The sequence below is a fragment of the Chionomys nivalis genome, chromosome 14, assembly GCF_950005125.1.
Source record: "Chionomys nivalis chromosome 14, mChiNiv1.1, whole genome shotgun sequence".
Taxonomy (NCBI): Eukaryota; Metazoa; Chordata; class Mammalia; order Rodentia; family Cricetidae; genus Chionomys; species Chionomys nivalis.
Window position 1 is genome coordinate 61,092,728 of NC_080099.1, and position 25,541 is coordinate 61,118,268.

The following is a 25,541-nucleotide window of genomic DNA, read 5'->3' on the forward strand; positions in this document are numbered from 1 at the left end:
AAGCTATGTCAATGAATTACTTTTCTAGTTTGCTAGCTGGTGTCCACTCCTCTGGAGGAACCGTCAATCTGGACAAGTGCATGGTATCTTTTTTCTGGGGATAAGGTCTCATATAGCCAAGGTTAGCTTTGAGCTTGAGAATGAGCTTAAACTTCTGATCCTCCTGTGTCCACCTCCTGAGTTCTGGGATTAGAGGCATATAGCACTACTTTCTGGTGATGGGAATCAGACCCAGGACTTCCTGCATGGTAGGCAAGCACTCAGCTATTTGAGTTTTATCCATAGACTCTGTTAACAGCTTCTTGAAACTTGATTTCCATTAAAGCACATGACTTCTTTATTTCTAGCCAGATGCTCCTCAGTCTCATCTTTCTATGATGTCTCTGCCAAACTTTTATCTTTTTTTCTCCCTCCACCATTTTTCTGTTTCTCTCTGTCTTGTTTCAAGAGAAGTTCTCCTTATATAGCCTCGGCTGGCCTCAAATTTTCATCTCCCAAATGCTGGGTTGATCTCCTAAATAATTTAATTTTATCCTGCTTCTCCATCCCCTTCCTAGATTTATGTCCGCCCCCATCAGAATCTTCCCTAGATGGAGTTCGTCCATGTCAAAATCTTCAGTTACTTTGACTTGACTATAAACAGTGTCTTGTAAGTTTTGTTAACTTCCTGAGTCTTATAAGTGTCCCACCTTCTTTCAGAATGGTATACTTCAATTGAAAAAAAATATTTACATAAGTGGGTTTTTAAATGAATAATTTTGGAAGGTCTCTGCAACTGATTGAAACATTTAGGTCTGATGCAGGTTACTCATGGACATCATGTTGGTACTACACAAGCACACTGACCCAAGATTAGACCTTAGCATGAGAATCTGAGCACCACGATGCATGGCTGTAATCCCAGTGCTAGCGAGGTGGAGACACCAGGATCCTTGGGATGTGTTGGCCAGCTAGACTGATGGAAGGAACTCCAGGTTCAGTGAGAGACTTTATAAAACCATAACCTGGAAAAGTGATTAAAGAAAACATTCTGGCCTCTACATGTAGAAGCACACACATGCACGCACACTTGCATATACACATACACACATAAGAACATGTACACACATATCACACACACAAAAGAATCCACATTCCTTGCCTATTGTATTAAGAATCTGACTCAGTAAATCTGTGGTGGACCAAGGAAATTGATACCTTCCAGAACACAAACCTCTGAACTTCTGTCTCTGGTAAACACTGGCTGAGGCTATCCCATACAAAAGGAACAAATGAACTGAGCTTATCCCATAGAAAAGGAACAAATGAACTGAGCTTATCCCATAGAAAAGGAACAAATGAACTGAGCTTATCCCATAGAAAAGGAACAAATGAACTGAGGCTATCCCATAGAAAAGGAACAAATGAACTGAGGCTATCCCATACAAAAGGAACAAAATGGACTGGTTTGCTTTCTTCTAATGACAAAACTTTCTCATGCTCACTTAAATTCTTATTTTTCTACTTTATTCACATGCATTTTTGCATATTCACAGTTTTTCTATTGGTTCCCTTAAGAAAATTCAAAATAAATTTGTTATATGTATATATGTTTTATCCACCTAGAATCATGTCTGTACAGGACATATAAACAATGACTTAGCGTGTGAAAATTTTTATGTACTCAATCACTCTCCACAGTAAAGCACCTATCAGGTGATATTTTGTGGGAGGACCATTAATTTCTTTTTCATCTTTGGACACCTCCTCATCAATTCTCAGTCAGAATATTCCATTGAAAGGAACATTGCATTCTTGGAGTCTGATAGCACCGAATACAGAATGGCAGGCAATCAAGCCTGTTTACTTCATATTCTATGACTTTCACCTCTTGATCCTTGTTCCCATTTGGGAGGTAATTGGGAAGGGCAGGGAGGTCTGTTCTGCTGACTAGTGTCTTCAAGGGAGTCAACCAATGGAGCTTTGCTCAAGCTGCTTCTTTTTAAACAACTTTCTATCAAGTAGAGATCAAACTGCAGCTGTCAAGTGCAGACGAGTTGGGCAGGGAAGTGGAGCTCCTTCTACATTGTCATAGTTTAAATATTGCATGCTGGTAGAACAGCTGCACGGCCATCTTAAGCCAGAACACCTGGTTCCACATGCGCAGAGTTCAGTAACCCTTCCTGCATGCTTGAGAATGGCACAGTGCTCTGCATCACATCCTGAACTCTTGAGACACAGCTGACAGTTCAAAACCAGCCTTGTCTGCAGAAAAAGACCCTAGCCACCTGCCTACCTATACTCAGCTTCTCCTTTCCCTCTTCTTAGTCCCTAATCTAGAAGAGAGGTACTCTGACTACTTGTATGGTTTGAGTTCTCAGATTATCCTAAATAAGTATGTCTGTGCTAATAGCTGACTTCTGTTACTTGACTCACATATATGGTATCCTAATTCATAGATCTATTCATAAACATTTGCAATCTAGAATCAGCATGAAATTCTAGAAACATACATCTCTCTTTTAGGAAGTAAATATGTAGTGACTGATACAGCTACAGAAAGAATTTCACACTTAGCCAATAGACAAAAGTGAGTGGAACAACATCAGGTCACGAAAAACAGCCAAGTAGCATGTTTCAGGATGATAGAATGTGGGGTCTCACTCTTTGTTTCTCTTTCACTGTGATCTCTTTGTTTCTCTTTCACTGTGATTTCCTTTGTGTTCAGAGCTGCCTGTCATGTAGCTATCCATATGGTGTGCTGCTCTACTGACTTTTTAACTTACCGTCAACCTACGCGTGTATTCTGTTAATGCTATAGGAAAGAGAAGTGTGTGCATTGTGTGTAATGTGTGTGATGTGTGTGTGTGTGTGTGTGTGTGTGTAAGGTCACTATCGGGGACAGAAGAAGATTATTGCAAAGCGCAGAAAATGAATCATCAGTGTTACACTGATTGATGTTTAACAATTGACACTGAGGAAAATGAGAGACCATTAGAGACAAATCCCTTATTCAAACTGTTTTGTTTTGTGTGGTGTAAATTTTCGAGTGTCTTTCTGCTTCTATGTTTAACTAATGTCTCAAAACACTTACTGGTACAAGACTGCACTGAAGGCTGCTCTTCTTCTGACTTCTAAGTGCTTCACATCTCTGAAGTGATCTCACCAGCTTCTTCCTGTGGCAGAGTGACACAAACAGCATCACTGTCCTTCCCTACCATGCTGGGTTACTGCCTCCCTTCTCTATAAGGTGTGGGGGTTGTGCTATAGCCTCCCACTCCCCACTGCGTGTCAGTCTTTTCCTCATCTGCTTCTTCGTTACTCTCTGACAAGACTAGAGCAGTTCCAGAGTCATAGAGAGGAGACACTAAGTGTCTTTTGAGAGAAGTTGTTCCTACCTTGACCAATTTCTTCTTCAGCCCATTTTACCCTCTTCCCTGTTATATATCTTTCCAGCTTACCCTCTTTCTAGAATTTTCCATTCCTCATGCAATCTAGCTCCAAACTAGATGTCAGCCTCCAGTAAAGGACATATTCTCATCTTTTGTAATCTCAGAAACATTTATAGTGAGGAAGACAAATTGATTTGTCTCCCTTACTCTGTGCGTGTGTACGTGTGTTTATACATGTGTGCCTTAGGCCAGAAACTGATGCTGGGTAGTCTTGTTCCACGTATCCCAGTCTACTTTGAACTCCTGAAACACTGAAATTCTATGCCTAAATATGCATGTGACCACATATTTCTTTTATTTTATTTTATACATAGACTCCCTTTCTGTTTGCCAGTAATGTCTTCATCTTCACGCACAGTTTCTCTTCCCTGCTCATTCTGCTTTCTTTACATTTTCTAGCAGCATTTTGGATACAATAGACGATTATTCATCAGTTCTAGACACGTGGTGGAATAACACTGTCTGATGACTTGCAACATATTGAGCCCATTCCAACCTGAATCTGGCTCTGAGAGTGGAATCTGGGTGTTCCCAAGCTCAGCATATTTTAGATTCATGTTCCCTGACCTATGACATTGCGGGAGGGTTGTCTGCTACCAATTGATTGCAGAAGCATCATAGCATAATGATAATTGGAGGCCAGTCACTAATTGAGGCTATTTCATAGAGGGTGGATGCTTTAATGAGTGTAGTTTCTTTTGTTTAATGGTAATCACTCTTAATTCATTTGCACAAAAGAAACCATAGTTAACACAACTGTAAAGTGGAGAAGTGTGCTCTTAATGGAACTTCTTCTAAAAAGATTCCCAGATCATTCCTTTTTCCATTGCATATTTATTCTATACATTATATCGTGCATATCTATTATGTATAGTATTATTATATCTATAACTATAAGGACCTCATTTACCTTATTAATGAGAATAGAAATAGAACTGTATAAAAATATTTCTTTCTAATGAATGTCTTGCTATTATATGGCACAATTAAGAATATTAAACATTTTAAGTGTCATCTTCAATTGAAATTCACCAAGAGAGTGCATAATCTGGAAATATGAGTGTTTTAGCCTATCAAGTACTTCAACATCAAATTCTGAAAATGTTTGACTTAAAAGAGTTAATTTAGAACATTGGGAACATAAAATACCTCTAGCTCAAGAAATAGTACTAAATCCACACAAAAATTATCTATAAAGTTGGTCCTTATAATGAGTAAATGTTAGGAATGACTTAAATGCTCAGTTAAATCGGTCATGATGCATTTACATGAAGGAAATCATGCTTCATTTAAGCAGTTTGAATTAAGTGTGCGTGCTAAATGGAGGGGGCCCTAATTGCCCTTGGATGGGTGCTGACATTTCTTTTCTTAGGCCTGACAACTGTTTTGATAATAATTTGGAGTGATCATTTTTATTTTATGTATAATTAATTAATAATCTCTGTAAGAACCCTTAAGAATTCATTCCTAGTAATTTTCACAAATAATTTATTTCTAAATTTAATAAGTTTTTTCACAGACAGTTTCGAAGTTCAATGGAATTTAAGGGCTTTTCTCTCTAGGTAGCGAGAATATATTCTCACGTTCAAAGGCAGCATTTAATAATGTGATGCTTAATGCAGAAGAACAACTGACAGTAAGGTTATAATTAAAAATAGATTTTAAATACTCAACTTTGAAGGTCACCAGAGAAAATTAATGTTTTTTTTTTTTGTTTGTTTCTGTAGCATACTGAAATCAAAAGACTCAGGATACTGGTTTCAATAGCTCAGACATCCTTTTTCCTTTGTTTGTATGTTTTCCCCATAGGAATGCAGTCAATATTTCTTCCACTGCAGAATTTTGGCTTTTTCCACTCATGTATAGCTTTATCAGTACAGTATTCCTACAGGTCTAGTCTTAGAATAAATGAGCTCACCTGGGAGATACCTTAGAGTTGTTTAAAATAGTAACTGTTTGAAGGTCTTGAATTTTTGTCTTAAGTAGTTCTTCCTTTAAATTGACCCCATATAATCAATTTCTCTGAAGTGTGTTGTCCTGTCTCCTTAGAACTTACTGTTTAGGTCATCGAGATGCCTTCTTGATGTACCTTAAGCTAATGATTAAAGAAATACATGCACTATGTGAGGCTTTACATGTTAAGCTTTCTCTTTATGACAGTAAGTTTGTGGTAAATGAGAGATTATGCAATATTTGCATAATAAATTAGCTCTGAATTATGATCTTAGGATCTGCTACTTACTTTGTTTTTAAGTGATAAGATCTTTAATATTTTGTAGTGTCCTTTTTTATCCTTTAAACTTTTATGCGCTCTCCAAAAAGTGGACGTATTTTTGGATTCATGAGATTTCCAGTTCTTTTCTCCTTAAATGATACTCCTTCTTAGCAGAGCACAAAGCTTGTTATGCGAATCTTTCAGTATTTGTCCAGTGGGTGCATCTGTTTACACAACTGTAGGTAGCTTCAACAAATAAGGAGATGAAATAAAAGGTACTACTTTGGTGGTGGGCAGACACTGTCTACTTGTTTTCTTTTAGGACAAAATCTCCTTTATCCCAGGCTGTCCTTTAACTTTCTAAACAGCCAGAGATAACAATGAATGTCTGACAACCTCCTCCACCTCCTGAGTGCTGAGATTACAGGCATGCACCACCACTCCTGGCTTATGTGGTGCTGGGGAATGAACCCATGGCCTAAGCTGTATGTCCAGTCCACTTTACAATTTGTTCAGGAACACAGGGATGTGGTTTACTTTCCCAAAGTTCTGTCATTTGCTAAAAGGAGCCCGTGTTGGTCTATTGGAAAAACGAACTTAAATGTCTGCCATGGCTCTTGATTTATAGCAATCGTCCAGAAAATGTGAACTTAGTTCATCTTTATACCTAACACAGAATACCTGGCAATATTTTGTCATTCTCCCCCAGCTTCTGTCACTGCTGTCAAAAACAACTGAGACTGAACAACTTGAATTAAAACAGAAGAAAAGACACTAAAGTTCCCACTGCAAGAGTCACTGGTGTTTACAAAACCTGAATGCTGTGACATCATTACACCAGCACTCTAGGTCAGCTTCCGTATTACTTGTAATACACAATTAGGGAGAATGGAATGATTTCATGTGATTAGTGGGGTAGATTTTAGTTGTCTTTCAGGGGGAGGGGCTAACAATACAAGAATAAAGTTTCCAGTGTAACAAAAAGAAAGCAATAAGGAAACTATGTTCTTGTTACTTTATTATTATTATTTTGTTTTTAAGAGGTTGATCTACTTTGGGATATTCCTTGTGATGTCTAGAGGACTGACTCCTTGGAGACAGAAAATAACAGGGGATAAACACAATGCACTGGGGGCATCAGCTGGAATGTCATCTCTCCAGCAAAGCTGTAGAGCTTCATGGCACAGGCTATACCTGCATGCTTTGATGGGGAGATAACTCCAGATGGAAGCGATTACACAAGCATACATCCTCTGATTTGCCAATGCACCCAACAAGGCATCTTTTTTTTTTTTTTTTTTTGTATGGGGTTTATGCACAATTTCTGTTTGCACCCGGCGGGGAAGGCAGGTTAATAAGGCCAAGAAGGAGCAGAGAATGTGGGAGGACATAATAACTGGGAGGACTTCACAGCCTCTACCTGGGGGGAAAGGGAGGAGGGCTGAGGATGGAGGGTGTTGTCTTCTGCTTCTGACTATGTGTTAAGTGGCAGGAGAAATTTTGAAAGCTGCTGTGAGGAGGAGCCAGTGGCTGGGCATGGGGTGTTTTGTGCCTCACTCTCCCCACTTGTAGGAAACCTCTCTACATTCAAAGGTAGTTGGACTGGAAGGAGGGAGAGCGGCCAAGGAAGAAGGCCATTCCGTCGCTCCTCCTTCTGTTACTTATCTCTTGTCTCCTGACTCTCTTCCAAAGCCACCTCAGCTGTGCCAACGTGGCCGCAGAGCATCTTGACAAGTAGCAGCCTTTGCTTGGCCTCCCTGTGCTCTCCCGGCCACCCTAGTAGCTGTTCACCATCCCCGGCCATTGGGACCTCTTCTGATGGCTGTGGCCTCCGCTGCCCCAGGGAGCACCTTCTCTAAGCAGCTCCTTTTCTCTCTCCTGGTGAGTAACCTCCAAGGATTAAGGAAGTAGGCATGCTCTCACCTGCTTCCTCCTGCCAGCTGGGTCTTGAAAGTGAGTCTTGGCAGGAAGGAAAGGCAAGGAGGCTAGAGAGGGGGGAAAAAGCCTGATGTGAGAACAATTTGGAGAAGAGTTGAGGGGCTTGGGACCTTGGATGGGAGGGGATAAACTTTCTCTCCCAGCTCCAGTACCTGCGTCTTAATGTCTTTCAAGGGAATCCCTCATTCAGGTTTCTCTCCCCCCCCCGCCCCCAAGGAGTGGTGAAATACCTTTTTGGAATTTGGTCCAAAGGTTTCTGAGATTTGTTTTAGATACTAGGCATATATAAAGCTCATGCATTTAACATGTTATTCTACTGAGCAGCAAAAAGAGAAGAGAATTCTGGGTGCAGCTATGAATTACTCAAGATGTTCTTAGTTCACTAAGGAAGCCTTAAAAGATGGATAGAATGTTTCACGTGAGGTTGTAGTTCAACTCAGCAAGAGGAATGTGTCAGTCACTGGAATAGCCATGAAGCTGCCTTCCACTTGGGTTGTAGTCACTATAAGCTGTTTATAAGATGCTGCTATGTTTGCCTTTGATGGGGAAAGTTTCTTTAACTTCCATCTAGAAATTTTGCACTGTGATTCCTGTTTGTTTTTTTTTTTGTTGTTGTTGTTGTTGAGTTTTTATTTTACCAAAAATACTTTAGTTGTAAATTATGTTTTCAGAATTTGGGGGTTTTCATGAATGAGCACATACATTTTCTTAGTATGAATAATTCATAGTGCAGGTTTGATGATCCACTTCTCATGCTATGACTATCTGGAGAAGAGCACACAGAGACCACTGGAGTTAGCATTGTTTAAGTAAAATGTGGTTAAACCCAGTTTCTTCTTGCTTTTGGTTCTGGTCCCTGCCTGGCCCCTTATCCCTTGGCTCATCCTTTGCCCTTCTACCCTTGACTTCTATATTGACTGGGAAGACCACAGCTCTTTTCAAGCCACTTAGACCCCAATTTCACTTGGAGGCAGAGGGACGACTGGTTTTCTGGAAACTTCCATTGCTTCTGTCTACAGAAGATGCATTTATGAGGAGGGGTTCTTAAGAGAGGGAGGAACTAAAATGAGGATAGGCTTGTAAATGTAGATTTATCCTATAAAATGTACGTACACTGATATTTGAATATATAAATGTATATGTTTGTGCATCTCTTTCTAATTATGAAGGGCTTTTCTCACATTGCCCCTGTAGACAATTGCTTACCTAGACTTTATCCCCAGCAAGACTGAGGCATGGTCTAGTGTAATTCTTGGCATTAGAGATGACTATATTTCTAAAAAGCCAAATGAATAAGAAGGTCTCTTGTTTTCATATGTGGTTATTTAAATTGCAGCTGTATGCAAGTGTGACCTATACAATGGCAGCTTGCCACATATATGCCTACCACAGTTGTAAAACAGATTCACAACCTGTTTTAAGCCGCTATGATATACCTAGTAGACTTGAGGAAGAAGGATACAGCACCCTTAATATGAGCATTAACCGTTTTGTTCATCCTTATGCAAATAACGAGTCCTGTAACTTTAGAGCTTTGTCTTTGAGAAAAACTGATCACAAATTGATCTGTGTGATACTAGAAAATCTAAACTGTGGTCTTTTTTTATGAGCATGGAATTATTTTAATAAAGAGGAAAGTAGATAAATATAAAGTGTCACAAAAGAAATAAAAATGTTTTGTATTTATAGAATTCTCCAAGCTCATAACTTTTACTCATTTTTTAAAAATAATTTGTCTGTGTGCCTTGGAATTCCTAGAACAGTAGCTGTGCCTTGAATATAATTAAAATTCAGAGAGTTCTGTTAATTTAAAACATGTAGTTAGGTGATTTGAAAACAGATTTTGGAGGTGTTTTTTCTTTTCTAAGGCAGTCTGAGCAGTGGATTTAATGACAGTGGATTGATTCTAAGTATTATTTTTATGAGCCTCAGAAATGCTTCAATGATTTCTCACTTTCTCAACAGTAACCTCAAAGAGCAAAAATAACAATAAAAAGCGGTTGGAGAGTTAGTGCCTCAATGCATATAGAGTTCTAGAATACAGTCCTTTTTCCAAGCTGAAGGCCTGCACAGTTTATGGGCAGTTGTGGAGGCAATACTCTATAAATCTGATGGTGTATAACACATTTTGCTGCAATTACATAATAGTATTGTAGTCCTAAGAACTAGTCACTTAATTTTTACATTGATACTAAATGACCCTGGAATTCCTAAAGACTGTACCAATCACTTCAAAATAAATGTTAAAAAAAGTAGAGAATTAAAAGGTTTATTTGTTTCTAAAATTACTAATAATTTTATTGACCAGACAAAATTGTAATGTAAAAAAAAATGTGATCCAGCATGATACTTGAATTTGTTCTTTTTTTTTTTTTTTAAGGTTCTGGTGTTATTTTGCAATGCCTGTCAAAAAATTTCTCTTCAAGTTCCCGCTCATCTTAAGGCTGAAACACTTGTAGGCAAAGGTGAGACTCTGTCATGGGAACTGGACAGTTGTTACTTACTGCGATTACTTTTTGGCTGCCCTTAAAAACCTTGGCACGGAAGTTATGTAATTGCTGCTCAGCGTTGAAACTTGCCGTACACTGGAAAGCAGCTCTCTTTTTATTCATGGTAGTTGAGAGTAGCCAAACTACCAAATTTGGTTTTGTGTCTTTCTTGCTAGAAAAATTAGAAACATCACAGAATGAAGAAAATCCTCTTGGTTTGAACATAGGGAAGCATCGAAACCAGAAGCTTATCTCAAATCAGCTCTTCAGGCGCCAGAACCCCTGTGTCAGGTTTCTTGACTGATGAAACATGAAACAAATCTCAAAGTTGGAACGCTCCATATAAAATCTGCATTTGTGGTCGGGAGCAATGAGTACATATTTACTGAGAATTTATATGGTCTATTCCACAGACTAACTTGTGAAAGTCAAACAAGATTTTAGTGCATTTTGCTGTTACAGTCATCAATATGCAATAAGCACTGAGCTTATCAAACTCAGAAAGATTTTATGTGAAGAGTATTTGCATTATTAATGAGAAATATTGCACAAGAACTTACTAGGTTTCTCACCTGTTGCAACATAACTTTTATCTTATTGCCAAATAAATTTTAACTTAATCTGAAAATCTACTGACACCATATTATGATAAATGCAGTTTAAAGCTATATAAGTCTATAATGTTGTATAGAACAGAAATTTACATATAGTTAAATCATGTATATAATATATACAAATTACACATGTATTAATTATATATATTTTGTTTCATAGAACATTGTATACATATATATAAATTTATGTTTCATAGTGTATTATATGTATATAGTGCATTGTATGTATTTATATATGTATATACATGTTTACATATGCTATCAATAAAGATATAAATACATATATATTAGCCTATCTACATCCAGATAGCTTTTGAATCATGATAGAGTCACCACATCCCCTTAAATCCACTATAAGTTGAAAGTAAGGGAAAATGCATTCAGCACACCTAGTCTACCAAGCACTGTATCTTAGCAACAGGGCCCACTGTACAGTTGTAAACATGGTCCCTTACTATCCCCTCATCTGGGGATCACTAGGAGCAGCTTATAACTCTGGCCAGCTTCAGAATGGAAGGTTTTTGCTACAAATACCTAGCTTGAAAAAAGAATCAGTATTAAAGCCCAAGCTCAAAGTCAGCTGCTCCCACACGCATGTCATTTTCATGCTGTCATGAAGTTGGACCACTGCAAGTCAAGGCCTTGTGTTCACAAACCTGTGGACACTAGGGAAAGTAGAAGCAACCCAAATCCAATAAAGTTGCAGAGCAGTTTGTTTCTTAAATTAATTCATGATGAAAGTAATGGGAGGAACAGGGATGTAGCTCAGTTGGTAGAGGCTTCACTTTTCTGGATGAGGTCCTGGGTTGGATCCTCAGCATTGCCAAAAAGGAAGGAAGGAAAACGGAGGGGGCAAAACTCCATTAGTCTAGTTTTTACAGCCCCCACGTTTCAGAAGGGCAGGTGTTCGGTGCCACGCCCTCTTTCTGCTCCTCCCGTGTTACTGGCGGTTGTCATTCCTGTAAGACTCGTTCCCTTCCAGTTGAGCCTGACATTGCTGTGAAATGTGTTCCTGCAGTGAATCTGGACGAGTGCCTCAAATCAGCCAGCCTGATCCTGTCCAGCGACCCAGCCTTCAGAGTGCTAGACGACGGCACAATCTTTACAACACATGACCTGCTCTTGTCCTCTGAACAGAGGAGGTTCTCCATCTTCCTCTCAGACAGTCAGAGTCAGGAGCAAAAGGAAATAGAAATCGAATTGTCAGCAAAAGAAAAAAAGGTAAAGCCAGTTAGGGCCAGAGGTCCTTACAGGGCCCCCATTGCATCTGCAAGGCTAACGTCATCCTTGAATGATTCCTTTGTCTTTTGCACTCAACATTCTCACAACCGAGGACTGGACTGTTAAAGGGAGTGGCATATACATTATTTACACAGTTGGTATTGCTGAAGAAGACCATGGCCCGTGAGCAAAGTCAGAATATCAAAGGATTCAGATACATTTTGAGGTGTGGTGGGAAGAACAGCTAACCCGAAGAACAAGAACAAGGCTGGGGAGTGTCTCAAAGAACAATGAAGCAGGCCACGCAGTTCCACCCTTCCCCGTGGCTTCCTTTCAATGGGGCTTATGTCACTCATCAAGGGGACCTGCTTGCATAGTAGAAAACTCTATAAGGCCCCTGTCTTTAGAGTGGCTATGTGGCAGGGTCAATAGGGGTATGTGTGTCTTGAATCCACTGTCTTGCATTTAAGAGTAATGAGTCCTAGGCATGAGAAGGTTGCCACCCTTCACAGCTGCCTTTGAGTAAACTCAGTATAATGACTTAGACTCTTAAAACTGATTAATTTTATAAACAGATTTCTAAACTAAACCTCTTTTGATCGCAAAGACCATTCTTCATTGAAGTTAATATAAGCTTCGTACTTACAAAACATTATTCTTTTTATCCAAATTGCATGAAAGCTGCTTGAACAGATGCTGTTCACGTTTTTGTGGTGGTACAGAAATATTTGTAGACAGGGTTTCCATGGATTTCACCTGTACCATTCTGTATGAAATGAAGCCGATTCTTAAGTATTTGCTAATAGATCATCAATGCAGGGGCCAGGAAAAGTCAATAACTTCACAAAGATATTTATATCACTGACCAACCAAATTCTGATTGCTGACTGGTTACATCAGGAAATAGATAGAACTAGGGAAAAGGATGTAATATGAGGTCTGTGTGTGTGTGTGTGTGTGTGTATGTGTTTATTGAAAAAGCATAATACAAATTCCTTAGAAATTGCCCATGATATTGTCATGTATCATCCTCACTTATTTTCTCTATCTTGCAGTACATGGAAAACCACAGTTTTAGCAATGCTAAGTAATGCTGTATTTCATTGCTCATCAAATGTAGGTATTTAGGAAGAGACATACCGAAGACCCAGTGCACAAGCGCAGTAAGAGGAGATGGGCTCCAATTCCGTGTTCGCTGATGGAGAACTCATTAGGCCCATTCCCACAACACGTTCAACAGGTCTGTCCCATGGTTTTTAAAAATTTCATATGTGTTAAATATTTTATTCATTTATATTTATTTATTTATTTTACACCCCAACTGCAGGTTCCCCTCCCTCCTCTCCTCCAAGCCTCCCCACCCCTGACCTCTTTTCTGTTTCCCTCCATCCACTCCTCCATTTCTGTTGTAGAAAAGGTAGGCCTCACATGGATGCCTATTAAATGTGGCATATGGAGTTGCAGTCAGACTAAGCACCTCCCCTCATATTAAGGCTGGGCAAAGCAACTCAGTATGAGCAATAGGGTCCTAAAAGTCAGCAAGAGTCAGACAACCCCTGTTTCTCCTGTTAAGGAGTAGCACGAGAAGACGATGCTAAACAACTAACGTGCAACTTTAATGGCTGGGGATGTGGCTCAGTGGTAGTATGTTTCCAAGCATGCACAGGGTCCTAAGTTCTGTTGTCACCTCCCAATAAAGTACATACATAATTAATGTATGAAATATTGAATGAAGGATTTAAGTTATTAGCAGTACAGACATCATCTATTCATCACAACGAGGAACATATATTGATTCCATAGAGCTTCTTCATTTCTTATACATAGTTTTTAAAGAGTGTGTGTTTAACGCTTTACTTACTTATTTGGGGTAGGGAGCATCAATGCACCATAGAAACACATGTGTATGGGTCAGGAGATGGCTAGAAGTGCTTGGCTTTCTCCTTCCACTATGTAGGTGCCAAGATTTAAACTCAGGTGGTCAGGTTTGGCGGCAAGCACCTACACTCTTGAGCCATCTCTCCAACCCTAGATGTTAGATTTCTAAGCATTCATTTGCAGAGAGTAGGTCTACCAATTTTGCAAAACTCAACTTTGGCTTAAATGAACACTTATCCCCTAAAACTTGGCTACTTTTTGGTTTAGTAAGTGGGCTGACTTGCTGTCACACAGTGATCTAAAAGCATAGGGCAGTTTTGGAACAATCTGTAGTCTGCTGAAATAATTGTGCACGAAGTTGTATCACCTGTGATCGTACAGTTTTCAACGCTAAATAATTTGAAATCACAGGAAAGACAGGACAGCAAAGGCACACTGCTCTCCAGGCCTCGGAACTGCATGGGAAGGAAAACATTAGGGATCAAACCAGGGACAGTCTGTGGCTTCACACATGGCAGGATGAAGATAGGATTTTGAAAAAAAAAATGGAAGATGTTGACTGAAGGAGCAAAGGAAAGAGAGAAAGTGATTGAAAGTAAATTCACACAAGAGCCTAGATTAAGATATTAATCAAGATCTATTTGTTCTGCTGGGCGGTGGTGGTGCACACCTTTAATCCCAGCACTCAGAGCTCCAAAGCTACGGAGAGAAACCCTGTCTCGAAAAACAAAAAAACAAAAACAAAAAAACCAACCCCAAAACATATATTTGTTCCTCTCTAAATAATCTCTTCCTATTATAGATTCAATCTGACGCTGCCCAGAATTATACCATCTTTTACTCCATCAGTGGACCAGGAGTGGACAAAGAGCCTTTCAATTTGTTCTACATAGAGAAAGACACTGGGGACATCTATTGTACTAGGAGCATTGACCGTGAGCAGTATGATCAATTTTTGGTAAGATTGCTGAAGTATTTATTTAAGAGTAGGTGTTTATTATTCATTTATTGATATTTTAAACATTATTTTTTTTTACAAATATTAAGTTCTAATAATTTGTTCAATATGTAGAATATTATTAGTATTCAATATAAACTTTAAGTTCCCTTGGCACTAGGCTGAAAAACAGACAGTATGTATAACAAGAGGGGCAATGGGTAGAGGAGAGAAGGATGTGTAAAAATACTATGACAAATTTTTCAAGCACAGATGTTCGTTTGTATACTCTGGAGAAGTGACAAAGATTTTCTTTGGGCTCAAAGTTCTCTATAATAAAATACTTCAATTACGGTTGCCCATGTTTTTATGTCATAAAACACATGAGATCTAAAAAACAAGATAAGCAAAACAAAACTGGTCTTGGGCTGATGCCCAGAAAGTTTGACCTAGTTGTTCTGAGCTGGACGCCATAACCCAAGAAGTTCTGAATGCATATATAAGTCGGTTGGGTCTACCATTTCAGGCCTTGCTAAGCATGGTGCTACTTCCTCCTTCTCCGTTCTTCAGAAATTTAACCCTTGAATAGCATTTTGTCTTCCTAGGCATCTAGAACTTATTTTCCAATCTGTCTTATTCTTCTACCTAAAGATGAACGTACACATCTGCTTAGCATTCTAATCTTTAAGGGATGTACAAGAGATATCTCCATTGGCTTAGGAGGATGATGTCGAGGGACATTAGTTAAGTTCTTACAATTCCCAACTTAGTTACCAACTAAGGGAGGTTAATAACCATTTAAAAAGAGAAGTGTCTAGGAAGGAAGTTCAGTGAAGAATCTTTAGTGGTCTTCTGAGAGCACAGCAGGAGTTGGTGACCACACAAAGCCACCTATGAAAGAAGTTAACTGCTGTGAGAAGGAGGGGTGGAAGACTCCTAAGAAGGTGTATTTGCCATAGAATGGCCTATTTGAAGCCAGGCTTATTGGACAGGTATGCCATTCCAGCAATGTGGAGGGGAAGCCAAGACAGGAGGATTTTGAATTCATGGCCAGCCTGGGCTACTTAGTGATAGTCTATCACAATAGCAAGAGAAGAATGGAAAGAAAAATGGGGGGGGGGGTAGAGTAGAGGAGAGGTAAGAGGGATGGGAAGATAAACACCTACAGCCAGCTCTAACCTGAGTGGTACTTGACACTTGGAATGTGAAATACAAAGGCAGAAGGCTAAATCAAGAGGAGACAAAGAGGAGGCTGGTGTTTGTTCTGGAATATTCATCAAAGAACTCATGAGGTAGCACAAGTTTTAAAACAACACAATTTTCACTGTAGATATTTCACCACGGCGTGCAAAGGGTGGGCTGTTGTGACACTTTCTTATCATTTTATGCCTCTTCAGTTCTCTAGATTAAACATGTCTTACTTCTAATAATCTAAAGCACTTTCTGAAGAATGTTTATTGAAGCTATAGCAGAGAGAAGCCAAGCACCATGTAACTTGTTCATTTTGAATTGCCGAAGGGTTGGGAGTGGGAAGCAAGCATGGGGCAGAGGAGGCCAGCAAGAGCTCTGCTGCAGAGCTGTCTCAAGCCCAGAATGCTTTCCATTTTCATCTCTGCTTTTCTTGATCCTGGCGATTGACCCCAGAGTCTTACCTATGTAAGCTAAATGTGTATCCCATACCAAGCCCCACCAGAAGTGCTTTCACCTTTCAATCCACACACAAGTGAAGCTTGCTAGAGATGGCACAACCATTTGCTGCCTTGACAGCACCTTCCCAGAAGCAGAGCAGTTACCCAGAAGGCACTCTGCTGGAGACTTAAGAAGCCATCTGCTGTGCTGTTGAGGGATCTACTTCACTTAACACTCTGCCAGAGTTCTGATAAGGGCTGGTTTTTAACCTTCTGTTATTCCTTGTTTCTTACTATAAATACTGCTGGGGGATTGTTAAAATGAGATTCTTTGGTATTTTAAAAGTTTTTATTATTGCTTGACATTTTCATACATTTACACAATGAATTTTTGTCATTGTCTGCGTTCATCCCCAGTTCCCTCACAGCCCCTTCCCCAGCCTCCTCAGCCATGCACTTCCTTCCTATGAATCATCATTCTGTGTGCCCAGAACTCCGTTCTTGCTGTGTACTTTGCCAGTTTTACACTTTTATGGGAGAGTTGAATCAAATAATTTGGAGTCTATATTTAATGTTAGGCTTTTGAGCAATTTCCCTTTGAGAACTACCCTGCTTTTCTAATGTTTAGGTCTAAATTGGCATTAAGAAACACCACTTGCAAAATACGTTATTTTTTTAAACTAGAATTTACTAAGTGAAGTATCACAAGAAGATATAAACACAAGGCAAACTATAAACTCACTAGAAGGAGAAAGGAATAGAATATTTTGTCAAAGGAAAAGTTTTAATTAATATGCTCTAAAATTATATATCAGTATTTTAAAATAGCAGTTTAATTATTTTTAGCTTACTATAAAAGACTATATAAATACATTTGTCCCTTTCTCTTTTATATTTAAAAATTATACTCTCCCTAACTCCTCTCAGTCCTCCCTACCTCCCTACTCATCCAACTTAATCTCTCTCTAAAAAACAAAACAACACAAATAAAAAATAAAGACACAAACAAACAAATGAAACAAAAACTCAGCAAGACAAAGGTATCAAAATGGGAAGAAAAAAACCCTCACATGAAAAACATGGCCTTTGTATTGTGTTGGTTAACTGCTCTTGGGTTGGAGCCTTCCCTGGAGTGTGGTTTATATAGCCAATGACGGTTCATTGAAAAACACGTAGTTTCTCTTTCTTGCGGGTATTACTTGTGAATAGCTTGTCCATTAGAGGTAGCATTTGTGTCCACTTCTTCTTCTAGTTTTCTAGAATTTCTGAATTTCTCTGTTTGACCCTGTGCAGCCCTGTGCTTCTACAGTCTGAGTTCACCTATGCATCTGTCCTGCTGTGTCTGAAGGACACTATGTCCTTGGAGTCATCTGCCCCCTCCAGTTCTTGTGGTCTTTTCCAACAATTCATTATAAAAAGCTATACTGTATGGCTGGTTCTTCCAGTACATCATATATCTATCACCTTTCTTTGTATCTTGGTGAGACATAACCTTCAGAAGTCGGTCTTCTTAATTTTAGGCTGCTACTAGCTATCCTACCTACCACAGAGGTGTTCCAATGTTGGATGACACAGCCTTGGCAATATCACATGCAAACATAACTCTTTAGAGACATGAAATATACATATTCTAGAATTTTGTTCTGGGGGCTTTGATGCAACTTCCTGATCATCCACTTTTATTTAATTTATACAAATGTGAGATTTTAATGATAAATGGCTGTGTTTAAAATAATTTCATTTAGCCAGTGACTGAGAATGACAGTCTTGGGACTAACTCAATATTTATTCTCACTGTGTTCATGTTCTGTCTTCTGCCCCATGCTGTGTTGTTTAATCTTGGCTTCTGAAGGTTTCCCAGCAGGTCATTCCATTATTACAGTTTAACAGGTTGTTTTTTGTTTAATCATTAAATTTACTTAATTGTATACGAATTCATGACATATAAGAGCATTCTGACAGCTTATCAAATAAGAGAAGAGCTTTTTATGTACTTTTTCTTATAAAAAGCAAGATTTCTTTACCCATTCCAAATTATTCCACAAATCATTCCTCTTTAGTTGTTGGAGATTAGCACCTTTGAAAATAATCTACAAAACCCTGGCCTCTTTTTCCCTTTTCAACCAGAAGCATCCTGTGGAGTGATGCTGATCCCGTTCCCAGACATGAGTTCTGTCCTTTGTCGTTCCGTGTGTTGTTATGGCCCTTGTGGGCCTGCTCAGCGTTGTCATTGCTTGTCCCGAGTTTTCACTCAGTCTACACTAGTTATTCTCACTGGCAGGCGAGACTTCAATTCCAAATCCTGGGTGAAGCTCTTTGAAATTTCTCCAAGATAACAGACATTTCAACAAAAGAAATCATGAAAGGGCTGAAGGAAGCATATTTCTCCAGAAAAATTGAAAAGGGAAAGGCTATAAAAATAACTGATCCACGGCACTGAAACCATCATAGCATGACACAAGGTCATGGAGTCCAAAGAAGAGAGTGTAAAAACATCCTTATATGCAGCCCAATATCGGTGGATAAGATATTATTATTTAAAGCTACATGTAGGAAACATGATCTCCAGGGGCAGGAAGTCACCGGAGCATTGGGAGATGTCTTAATGCCATAGTGATGGGGTAGAAGAATTAATACAGGAGGCTAAAGCCTAAGGAGTAATTGCCTTTATAAAAGGGAAAATGACTGAATGGAATATAAAGTTTTTTTTTATTTTTAAAAATTTATTCAATATAAGGCACTGTGTTGCTGTGTTAGGTAACATGGGGAAATACCAGTGACTCTCCAGCTTCACGTCTGAAGACATTTGTAATCTAATAGATAATTTTAGGCTTTTATCTAGTCTTAGATTTTAAAACCATCCTTTTGTGAAAAAAAAAATCCATGCAACCTAGCAGGAGAGGAGAGGAATTGTTGGAAGGCTGAATAGTGTGATATTTGAATGTTTTAAAAATGGTGGTGAGGGTACACAGTGTGATGAGGTTGCTGTTGTTATGATGATGTTGCGCTGGTGATGATGGTGGTGGTGATGATGATGTTGAGATGGTGATGATGGTGATGATGGTGGTGGTGATAATGGTGATATGCCATGACAGTTATAGTGGTGACGATGGATGATGATGCTGTGGTTATGATGATGTTGAGATGGTGATGATGGTGGTGGTGGTGGTGATGGTGGTGATGGTGATATGCCATGACACTTATAGTGATGATGGGTTCTTAGAGTAGGGATGTGAAGATACAGCATGACCAAATCATTAATTGGGGGCTTCCTTACAGTTTTAGAAGGTTGGTTCATAATTACTATGGTGGGGAGTAGCCCCAGGCAGGCAAGCATGGCACTGGAGCAATAGCTGAGAGCTCACATCTAATCTGAAAATTGGGGGCAGGGAGAGTAAAACTAGGCTTGAAATGAGTGTTTGTAACCTCAAAGCCCACCCTGGTGACACATCTCCTCTAACAAAATCACACAATCCTTCCTTACAGTCTACAAGCCAGGACCAAATGCTCAATATGTGAGTCTATAGGGGCCATTCTCATTCACACCACCACAATGGCTATGGGGATGATGATGGTGATGGTGATGGTAATGGAGGTTATGGTGATGGTCATGATGGTGATGATGGGTTGGTAGTGATGGGGATGGGATGGAAGTGTTAGTTAGAATAGTGGGCTGTTTAGTTCAATATCTACATACTGAAAATTCACTATGCACCAATCACAGAGTACAAAAACAGCTGGATAGAATTTAGAGGTAAAAACCATTAAATCATGGCAACTTGGATCAAGATTATCTTATTGTCATGTAGTTTAGGTGATACTAATATGTTTTTATTAACATTTTATTAGAAATGTTTTTGATAGAAAATATAGGTAGAGATACCACCAAGATATAATTGTGATGTATATCTGTGTATATTAAAATTGGAGCATGTTGTAAGCTTTGATAGTAGTTGTTATAAACATAACTGCAATGAGTCTTCCTGTGTTCTAACAAGTCAAAAGTCACACAATTAATTCCAAGAGCACTTGGAGCTCATGGTATGGGAGCACATGGGACTTTGGTAGGAGAATAATGAGAAATGACTCTTCAAGGTGGCTGAAACTGCATGGTGCATGCACACAGTGATATGCATTTTATACATTGCATTATTGCTTAGCTACACATGCCTGTGCATGTCGTTTTTAAGCAACACCTTTTGCCCTACTGCTGCGCTTGCATTGTGCATGTTTTGTCACATAGGAACCAGCTGATAATGTTGTCTGCCTTCCAGGTGTATGGATACGCAACCACTGCTGACGGCTATGCTCCGGACTATCCTCTCCCCTTGCTGTTCAAGGTTGAAGATGACAATGACAATGCCCCATATTTTGAAACCAAACTGACAGTTTTTAGTGTGCCTGAAAATTGCCGAACTGGTAAGTTCAAACATTTATAATTTATTTTTGTATGTATGTCCTATGTGTGTGTATTTGTGTGTGAATGTGTACGTGTGTGTGTGTGTGTGCATGAGGCTATCAAGGAGTTGTTCTCTGCACAGTGGATTTGGGGTCTTAAACACAGATTACCAGGCTCAGCAGCAAGCCCCTCAGTCATAAGCAGAGATTTCACAATGATATAATAAAAAGATATTTGCACTTTAAAATACTGCAAGGTAAAACGTTTGCCAAGCATGGTGGCACATACCTTAAACCCCAGCACCCAGAAAGCAGATGTCAGTGATATCTATGTACTCAAGGCCAATCAGGACTTTGTAAGGCTAGCCTTGGCCACATAGAGAGACACTGGCTCAAAAGTTTAATTTTATAATTTCATTTCATGTTGTTTTGGTACTTTGGATTATACTCATTTTTTTTTTTTTTTGGTTTTTCGAGACAGGGTTTCTCTGTGGTTTTGGAGCCTGTCCTGGAACTAGCTCTTGTAGAACAGGCTGGACTTGAACTCACAGAGATTCGCCTGCCTCTGCCTCCCGAGTGCTGGGATTAAAGGCGTGCGCCACCCAACGCCCGGCTATACTCATTTTTTGTTTACATGTTAGAAATGTTTTTTTTTATTAAAGGTTAGATTGGTTGGAGCAAATTTTCTTTTTTAAATTGTTTTTATTGAGCTATACATTTTCTTTCACTTCCCTCCCCTCCTCCGCTCTCCCCTTCTACCCTTTCCCATGACCTCCCACACTCTCAATTTACTCAGAAGATCTTGTATTTTTCTCCTTCCTATGTAGATCCATGTATATCTCTCTTAGGGTCCTCTCTGTTGTCTGTGTCTCTGGGGTTGTGGGCTGGAGGCTGGTTTTTCTTTGCTTTATGTCTAGAAGCCATTTATGATTGAGTACATATTATGCTTGTCTTTCTGGGTCTGGGTTACCTCACTCAATATGTTTTTTTTCTAGATCCATCCATTTTCCTGTAAATTTTGAGATGGCATTTTTTTTGACTGCTGTGTAGTACTGCATTATGTAAATGTACCATATTTTCTTTATCAATTTTTTGGTGAAGGGGCATCTAGATTGCTTCCAGGTTCTGGCTATTACAAATAATGCTGCTATGAACATAGTTGAACAAAAATCCTTGTGGTATGATTGAGCATCTTTGGGTATATACCCAAAAGTGATGTTGCTGGGTCTTGAGGAAGGTTATTTCCTAATTTTCTGAGAAACTGCCACACTGATATCCAAAGCAGCTGTACCAGTTTGCACTCCCACCAGCAATGCAGGAGTGTTCCCTTTACCCCACATCCTCTTCAGCACAAGCTGTCATCACAAATGTCCTTAAATTTCATCTTGCGCTTGACCTTAGGTCATATCTTTTCCTTTTTGTATCATGACCACAATTCTAGTAATCTTTATTTGATTCGGTTTTCCCTAAGGTTACTTGTTGGTGTTGGTGGTACAATATTACAGAAATATTGTAGTGGACAGAGAACTGCTGGGTTTTTATTCAGCTGGGAGGATTCTAGGAGAGGGGATCTGGCTGGTACCTCAGAGAAAATATATGAGGCCAGGATCGTGCCCTAGGCTTCTGGAAAAATGTAAGAAAACTGCCTGGTGTTTACAACATTTGTAAGAAGTGTTGTTACAGCCCTCTGCGTTCTGTTGCTGGGTCATGTCTAGATATGATGCTTCTCTCTCAGAAGTGACTGTGAGGCTCTAATGTCCAGTCTGTGATTATCCTCTGAACAGCAGATTTCTGTAATTTACATTTAATTCTCTCATGTGTGTGTTGACAATCAAATGCAATGATATCTGTATTTTTTGTTTATAACACAATTACATTATGATTTAAATTTTTGACAAAATTGACTTCATCTAAACAGGAACTTCAGTAGGCCAAGTGACTGCCATAGACAACGATGAGCCAGGAACCCTACACACTCGTTTGAGATTCAAAATCCTACAACAAATCCCAGATCAGCCAAGGCATTTCTCCATACACCCTGACACAGGTGTGATCACTACCACCTCCCCTTTACTGGACAGAGAGGTAAGGGCTCAGTGCCTTAATTCCGCAGTCACTGTTTAAGCCGGTAATTACCGCCAGCGTGATTACAGGACAGCCCAAGTGCTTACTCCCTAAGCATTCTTCCCAGGCTAAGCCCAAGGATTCTCTGGGGACTTTTTTTTTGCCTCTGCAAAGATGTTGAGATAGTACAAGGTGAAGACAGGTCTGACTTGCTCTCATTGTGCTGATACGTGGTCATGATAACATTGCTCTAATTTATTTCATTTTTAATTTTGAAAACATAATTTCACTATAATGTATGCCATTTAAAAAAGCAACACAATGCTTTTTAAGGCAGTTCTAGAGCCACTGGTAAATAGAGCATCCCCGTGATGCACAGGTCCACAGATACAGGGCTACTGTCTATTGGTACTCCCCCCTCTTTAACTCCTGGAATCACTGATGTATGCAAATATACGTCATTTATAGCTATTCATACACACACACACACACACACACACATAGGGGTGAAGAGAAGGAGAGAGATTCTTCATAGTCCACCCGTTCCAGACTGTCACAGTCTAAGCCATACAATGGGAAATCTTTCCAGACTGACTGCTTTCTCCTAGTAATCTTCACTTCCCCATGCCTTTTTACAGCCCAGTAGCTCATTACTTTACAGTACAAACTATCCTTCCATCATCTGAATATACCAGTCTTTTTACTCATTTCTCAGCTAAAGAGTACCTGGGTTTTGCTTAAGTTTTGCCAAATATGAATGGATAAGTTTAAATTTTACACGTAAATGTCTGCATTTGGGTACTTGGCATCCACGTTTTGGTAGTTGGTTCCTTTGTCGTGCCTCAACATCTGACAAGGAAGGAAGGGTTTGTCTGTGCTCAGCTATGAGAGCACAGTTCACACGGCAGGAAGACATGGTGTGAGGCTGCTGGTCACACTTCCTAGTCAGGAACCACAGGGAGCTGAACTCTCCAGCTCAGCTCTCTGTCTCCATTTCACCTTACACTAGTCCAAAATCTTAGCCTACAGGATGCTGCTGTCCACACTGTCAAACCTCTGGACACACCCTTTCAGGTATGCCAGGAGGTGTGTCCCCTAGGTGATTCTAAATCTAGGCAAAGAGATAATTGAAATTAGCTGTACTGTTTGTTTGATTTCTTGTTTTATATTTGTATTTATAATGTTATTTATTAAATAATAATCAGGGATGGGCATGCAGTTATATAAACACAGACATATAATTTTAAAAACTTATTTGTAATATAATTACAACACAAAGAGTATATATGATAACTCCAAGTGAGGGAAAATATCGTTTCCTAATAAAACCTCTCTCTTTCTTTCCTTCCATCTTTTCTTCCTTCCTTTCTTCCATCCCTCCCTCCTTCCTTCCGTCTTTCTTTTTCTTTCTTTTTTATTTTTATCTCTCTCTCTCTCCCTCCCCTCTCTCTCACTCTTTCTTCACAGAAATGTGATACTTACAAGCTAGTGATGGAAGTTCGAGATATGGGGGGCCAGCCCTTCGGTCTATTCAATACAGGAACAATAACAATCTCACTGGAGGATGAGAATGACAATTCACCGTATTTCACCCAAACTTCTGTGAGTAGACCTGTGTGTTGTTTATCTAGATTCCTTCACATTAAAAAAAAATCTAGAATTTGGCAGCTCCCTGAGAACAGACATTTTGTTTTAAATAGTAATCATTTAAAAGCAATAGACTGAGAAAAACATGGTTTCTGTAAGAATAATAGGTGAGGTGCTGTAGGTTTTGGATGTAAGGAAGTAGCCTCGCTCTTAGCCATTGAAGAATTCCTTTCTTTGGATGTGGTTCACGTGTTCAATGTTTTCTTAGTTCTTAAGGTTGCTCCAGTTTTGCGATTCTTGGACTTCAATTCTTTTATGAGTTGAAGAAGAGGTGTTCTTTCCCGTGCCCTGTGTATTACATGTTTTGAAGAAGGTACAGGAATTGGTTTTATATCCTCTGCCATGGTCAGAGGGAAGCCCTACTCCCAGATCCTCTTGTGTTGTGCCTTAGCTAGAAAATTATGTGAAGCATAATATATGATGATATTTCTAAGATGTGATTGGTTTTTTTGACTTTTAATGAGCAACTTGGCATTTTTCCATGAGTCTACACCAGAGTTTTAGTCAGAGAATAAGAAGCCTAATACAGTGATGGATGGTTCACTGTCAAAGATCTCATTTATACAGACCATAAATCAGAATAAGTAAGATTTAAATCTAGATCCAATCTTTTCCATCTTCTTATGAATTCATCTCTTGAAGATTATGATTTATCTTTTTAGTCTTTTAATATTTTAGGCTTCTGTCTTTTTTTTTTTTTTAGCTTCAAAGAGTGATGTCCATTATTTAAGTTCTCATAAAAAAGAGAGAAAACCTTTCTCTTAAAGTGTTTGGTGGTGAATCAAAATAAGTAAAAATAAGGTCATTGTGAAAACTGCTAATTCTGAGCTGTAGTCCTCGCTCAGGTGTAGAGTTCTGGGCCTGTAAGCTTGAGGTACCAAATTTAATTCACAATATTGTGAAGAAAAACCCATCATTTATGTCTCACTATCTGTAAGTATTGTGTGGTGAATATGTTCGTGGAACTTAATTGGTATTTGCTATCTCTGAAGAGGCAGACGAGATGTAATTGTCAAATAGGGTCAGAGAAGACCAAATCTGAGGGTCAGAGAGAGAGAGAATCATCTCACCAGAACTGTGG

General features: G+C 39.2%; 1 protein-coding gene across 2 annotated transcripts in view; it reads left to right on the forward strand.

Annotated features, from left to right (window-relative positions):
* Positions 1–7,464: 7,464 nt before the first annotated feature.
* Positions 7,465–25,541, forward strand: part of Dsc1 (desmocollin 1) — a 29,677-nt gene continuing 11,600 nt past the window's right edge. For both annotated transcript variants that reach the window (XM_057789002.1, XM_057789003.1), the window contains exons 1-8: positions 7,465–7,527; positions 9,965–10,049; positions 11,706–11,908; positions 13,029–13,148; positions 14,589–14,744; positions 20,626–20,770; positions 22,668–22,834; positions 24,281–24,415. In XM_057789002.1, the coding sequence (XP_057644985.1) occupies positions 7,465–7,527; positions 9,965–10,049; positions 11,706–11,908; positions 13,029–13,148; positions 14,589–14,744; positions 20,626–20,770; positions 22,668–22,834; positions 24,281–24,415 (1,074 nt within the window). The remainder of the gene's footprint in view (positions 7,528–9,964; positions 10,050–11,705; positions 11,909–13,028; positions 13,149–14,588; positions 14,745–20,625; positions 20,771–22,667; positions 22,835–24,280; positions 24,416–25,541) is intronic.